Source organism: Penaeus vannamei, chromosome 5 (assembly GCF_042767895.1).
Source record: "Penaeus vannamei isolate JL-2024 chromosome 5, ASM4276789v1, whole genome shotgun sequence".
Classification (NCBI taxonomy): Eukaryota; Metazoa; Arthropoda; class Malacostraca; order Decapoda; family Penaeidae; genus Penaeus; species Penaeus vannamei.
The window spans coordinates 7,424,506-7,429,505 of NC_091553.1; the positions used below are offsets into that span (position 1 = coordinate 7,424,506).

The 5,000-nt window shown below is 32.4% G+C and overlaps 1 protein-coding gene across 5 annotated transcripts in view; it reads right to left on the bottom strand.

The window, feature by feature from the left end:
- The window catches only part of Gtpx (Glutathione peroxidase homolog with thioredoxin peroxidase activity), a 7,641-nt gene that overhangs the window by 72 nt on the left and 2,569 nt on the right, over positions 1-5,000 (bottom strand). For 4 of the 5 annotated variants that reach the window (XM_027351106.2, XM_027351123.2, XM_027351097.2 and 1 more), the window contains exons 2-6: positions 3,045-3,109; positions 2,829-2,902; positions 2,551-2,695; positions 1,565-1,795; positions 1-1,300 (exon numbers count right to left, since the gene is read on the bottom strand). The exon at positions 1-1,300 is cut by the window's left edge and continues 72 nt beyond it. In XM_027351106.2, the coding sequence (XP_027206907.1) occupies positions 1,265-1,300; positions 1,565-1,795; positions 2,551-2,695; positions 2,829-2,902; positions 3,045-3,047 (489 nt within the window). In that variant the 5' untranslated portion in view covers positions 3,048-3,109 and the 3' untranslated portion in view covers positions 1-1,264. Of the gene's footprint in view, positions 1,301-1,564; positions 1,796-2,550; positions 2,696-2,828; positions 2,903-3,044; positions 3,110-3,830; positions 3,920-5,000 lie in introns of those variants that run through there. The other variant, XM_070121781.1, reaches the window with a different exon arrangement.

A 5,000-nucleotide genomic window follows, 5' to 3' on the forward strand; every position in this document is an offset into this window, starting at 1 on the left:
TGAAAACATCACAGGAAGTTTACTGGTCATGGATATTTTACTCAGCTGCAGGAATGCAATGAATTCTTTTGAAGGTCAAAAGGGTAAAGCAACACTAAGACTGGTGAACCTGAAGTGCTATGATTTGAAACATTTCTCTATCTTTCAAAATCTCATACACATATATCATTAATTTATAATAAAAGTATAAAAGTAATCATAATTTGCCTATTCCTTGACATTTTAAGTGTTAATGGTATTGATTTTCTTTGCAAACAAATGAGTGCATACATTTTTTTTTTCTATATTACCATTTCTTATTTAGCCAAATATACCAATAAAAAACAAGAGTTTTCCCCAACCTATTTACCATAAACTCTGCTAACATCCATAGTTTGAGTTTGGAAAATATCAAAATAGTTTCTGGATTTTAGCTTCAAATCTAATTTACTACTCACATATACCATTCCATTCACTCCACCTGTTGTGCTGGTTTAAAAACTTCTACAGTGGATCACAATATTGCATTCCTTCTTTCAAAACATTTGCAAAAGTAATAAAATCAATGATCTCCTCCCTACACTTTGTAGAATATTTAAATAAGAATACTTACTTACACTACCTGCTTTGGACGTTGCATGTCAAACTCTATTACAAGAAAATAACAGTATATATTGTCAATGCAAAAGCTATGTGTTCCATTTACCTTCCACTTATGTAACTTTTCTTTTTGTAATGCAATTCTATTTTTCACAAAAAATCCAGTATAAGACAAAAAGGATTCTCACATTTTTCATTAATCTCATAAACTTGAAAAGCATAAATCACTCCCCAAGTCTTGGTGCACATTTATTGAGATTCTTTTCACAAATAGGAATATGGTAGCATCTGAGGGATGATATCCTTTACATAAAGGATGAGCTTGAAACTAAAGATATTTACCTGACATAATCAGACTAGATATGTAAGCAAGTATTTAATTACTGGCACAATGTTAGCTGCATTATTGTTACAACCACTACTAAAAAATACAAAGAACTGATATGGCACTCTGAAGCAACATCTTTTTTCATTATAGTAGTAAGAAATGCAACAGAAGAAATGAGATATAATATCATCCAGTATACAGGGCTCATAAGCCAGAGTTTACCCGTTAACCTTCATTTGCGCATCTTATCGAATCTGTTGCCGATCTTACTTGTACATGATGTTCAAAGGACGAGAGATAATCCCTGCATGAAATCCATCACCCTTCTCACATCATTTATTCTTGGTTGCTTGAGTCTTACATATACTTTTGGAGGTCTTTTTCAATGGCTGGCTGTGGGGGGGAAAAAGGAGAGAAATGTCAATATTCTACTTACATTCATGAACTTATGATATGTAAATCAGAAGTTTGCAATTCAACTTTTTTACACACTCTCGATCCTATCAAAAATTTTCTCCCACCATCTCCTCACACACACAAAATAAATAATTTTGATAATGTGCTTTAAATGAAAAAGTTTCCTAAATGTTAACATACATCTACTCTCCAAAACAAAGCTTATGTTTTCACAGAAAACAGAAGAACACATCAACTTACAATTGGATTTGTTTGTGGTGAATAGCGAGCTACTGGGTTTCCTTCTTTGTCGACAAGGAATTTGGTGAAGTTCCACTTGATAAAATTGCCGAGGGTGCCCCCTTGTTTCGACTTCAGGAACTTCCACAATGGGTGGGCATCATCCCCATTCACCTTGATCTTGGAAAACATGTCGAATTTTACTCCATACCCTTCAGCGAACTTCTTGATTTCAGCCTCAGTACCGGGCTCCTTTGTTGGGATGAAAAAAAAAGAAAGAAGAAAATTAATGATACATAAACCTTAATTAATAACATCACGAGGATATTTTACAAAAAAAAAATAATAATAATAAAAATAAAGGTAGTATGGTAATAGTAATAAAAATACAATAATAATGATAAATCAATAACAACAATAATAACAATGACATTAATATAATAATATAATGATGATGTGTTAACAAAAATATTTAATAATAATAATGGCATATCAATCAAAATCTCGACATTATACATCTGTATCACACTTGTGACTTTCTTTACATTGTGCTGTCGATCTATGCAGCAAATATGATTTACAGAAAAAAATCTAACTGTACTTTTTTTCTTATTGAGATTGTACAAAAAAATAAATTCACATATAAAATCAAGTATATTACATCCTTGTCCTTTGCCATGAAATACATTTCCAAATTTTAAAGGAAAGTGAAGGATGTTTTTCATTGTGAATTACAATATCATGCAAGAAAATTATGAGTTTTGCATTTAAGTGCACATGTCACTGTGACTTTCTTGAGAGAGAACATAAGTATCACTGCTTTAGATATCAAAACGGACAAACAAATTCAGTAAAGCTCATTATATGATATATTTGTAAACACATCATTTAAGTCACTACTGCTGATATTCACAGAACACACAAAGTGGCACAGTTAAAAACTATGCTAACAACAAAGTGGCACAGTTAACAACTATGCCAACAACACCAATATCATGTACAAATACCTGGCCTCCAAATTGGTTGCAGGGGAAGGCAAGGATGCGCAGGCCATTGGCTTCATATTTCTCGTGAAGCTGCACCAACTCGGTGTAGTTCACGCTGGTCAAGCCTCACTTGCTGGCCACATTGACTACAATGCAAGGATTGCCCCTGAAAATATGAAAGAAATTAGTCCCTGTCACTGCTAAGGTGAAGACTAAATTACTGATTATAACATTTCATGATGCTTTATATCACACCGCAAAAAATTATAGAACATCTGAAACTGCTTCTTAAAACTTACTTATACTTTTCCATTGAAACTTCATTGCCATCGATATCAACAGCACTGAAGCTGTAGAAGGCTGACTCTGAAGCCTATTAAGAAAGACTAATTAATTTCTTCTTCAAAAAAGTAAAGCTTCACAATAATATAGAAGTCTGCTATCAATCTTTGAAGTATATAAAAAGATAAAAAAAATAAAAATACTACAATAAGCCAAATGAAATGTCTACTCACCATGACTAGACTTCTTGAGAAAGATGCCAAGCTGGCACCTCCACCTACGGCTAACAAACTCTGAGCTGGAAAAGAGTAAGAGCTTGTTACACCCAGTATGTTATATTTTCTTTGGGGTTGCCACTTTCAGTTTGACATATCAATCACATGAACAATTACCATACACTAGACAATCCTCTTCACTCAAGTACCTATTGTCTGATAAATCTCTTGTCCAAGGTTAGTAGATATATCAGTAAGTTATATGTTCACTATCTGATAACACTACCATAATCATACCAATATAATGTTAGTAAATATTTTTTGTCCATATTCACAAGAACAGGGCTTGAGCATATACAATCCAAATGAGTCTTAATATTTCTCATTCATGAAGTTTCAAATCAACTCAAAACTAAAAATGTCTCAGAATATCTATCTACACAATAAAAAATTCCTCACCTTTCCAAATGAAAAACCACTTCTAAAACTAAGTTCCTTATTTAGATTGAAGCTTCATAAAATTTAGTCACCATGCAATGTAATTAAAAGGCATACCCAAGAATGACACTCCTGGTAAATATCAAATCTCAAAATTCTTAAACCAAACCAATTCCCAGCACTCAAAATGACCATGTCATCTCAAATTGAAAAGCAAATTGAACTGATGCTTATCACAGGTTATATGCCCAAAACATGCATATTTTGGGTTAGTACATATCAATAAAATAAACCCACAAATAATTCATGATCTTTGTTAATGCATTTAAACTTGTGATTCTATAGAAAAAGTATATTTTTGCTTACACCTTAGAGTACAAGATGGAGAGAGTAAGTGTGTAGTGTGCTCAACTCCCCCTCCTTCAGCATACTGACTAAGTGATATCTGCCACCCTCCTAAGACTCCAGTTGCCAACTCAACCAAAAACTTTGATTTCCCTCATGTGGCTATTCAATGATATTCAAATCATTCATATTGTACTCAAATTTTGTGAATAATTCACTTCATATGTATTTTTCAATCATATTTCCTACTTCAGATAAAGAAAAGCTCAATACAAAATACCAAAGAAAAAATCAGTCAAATATACAAAATCTGCAAAGGTCATGAGTAGTCCCTGATGTGTTCTATGACAGAATCATATTGAATTCTTTTGGGGGGATCTTCAGTCCAATGCTTTCACTTTTTCCTTTCACATTCATGAGAAAACATAAATGGGATTCATTTACTTTTCCCTACCTCCCTTTTGTTTTTTTAGATGGCCTGTATTTCTACTGGATAAACATCAGTTTAACAGAAAATTACATGTCATGAGTATAACAAGTGAGAATCAGGAAAAAAGGAGAAAATTCAGTTTTGTGTTTTTGTACATCAAAAAAATATTTGTTTATTAAGAGGATCAGAGTAAAGAGACTTTATTAATACCAAAATGCCAGATAGGTAAAATCAAGTGTGTAAGAAAAATGGGTTATGGTGACATGGTTGCCAATTTTATTAGCCTTATAGTTCAAACATCTAAGGTCAATACATTTGCAATCCTTTTCTAACATGAATCCAAGGATTTAACTGCTCAGTTACAGATAGCAATGGCAACAACAAAAAAAAAATTTTTTTTATAGTCATGGGCAGAAATATTACATTCCAAAAAGCATAAAACTTTAATGGAATGCAACTTAACCGAGCATTACCTTTGTATCAATTTTCTAACGATGTCAATATCACTGGCACTTACAAAATACAATTTGTACAAGTTCAGTGAATATCTATCTCACATAACCCTATCTTTACGTGTGGTTGTCGGCCTCTCATCTGTATACATCAATGGATATCATAGGAAAAATACTGGTGCTATTACATAAAATTTATCTATTACTATTGTCATCTATATTTCATTTGTCTTTTTACCTTTCCTCCAATTCTGACATGCACCATTAAATCGTCAAATATATTTAGCAATTATTCATACATTTAAAATC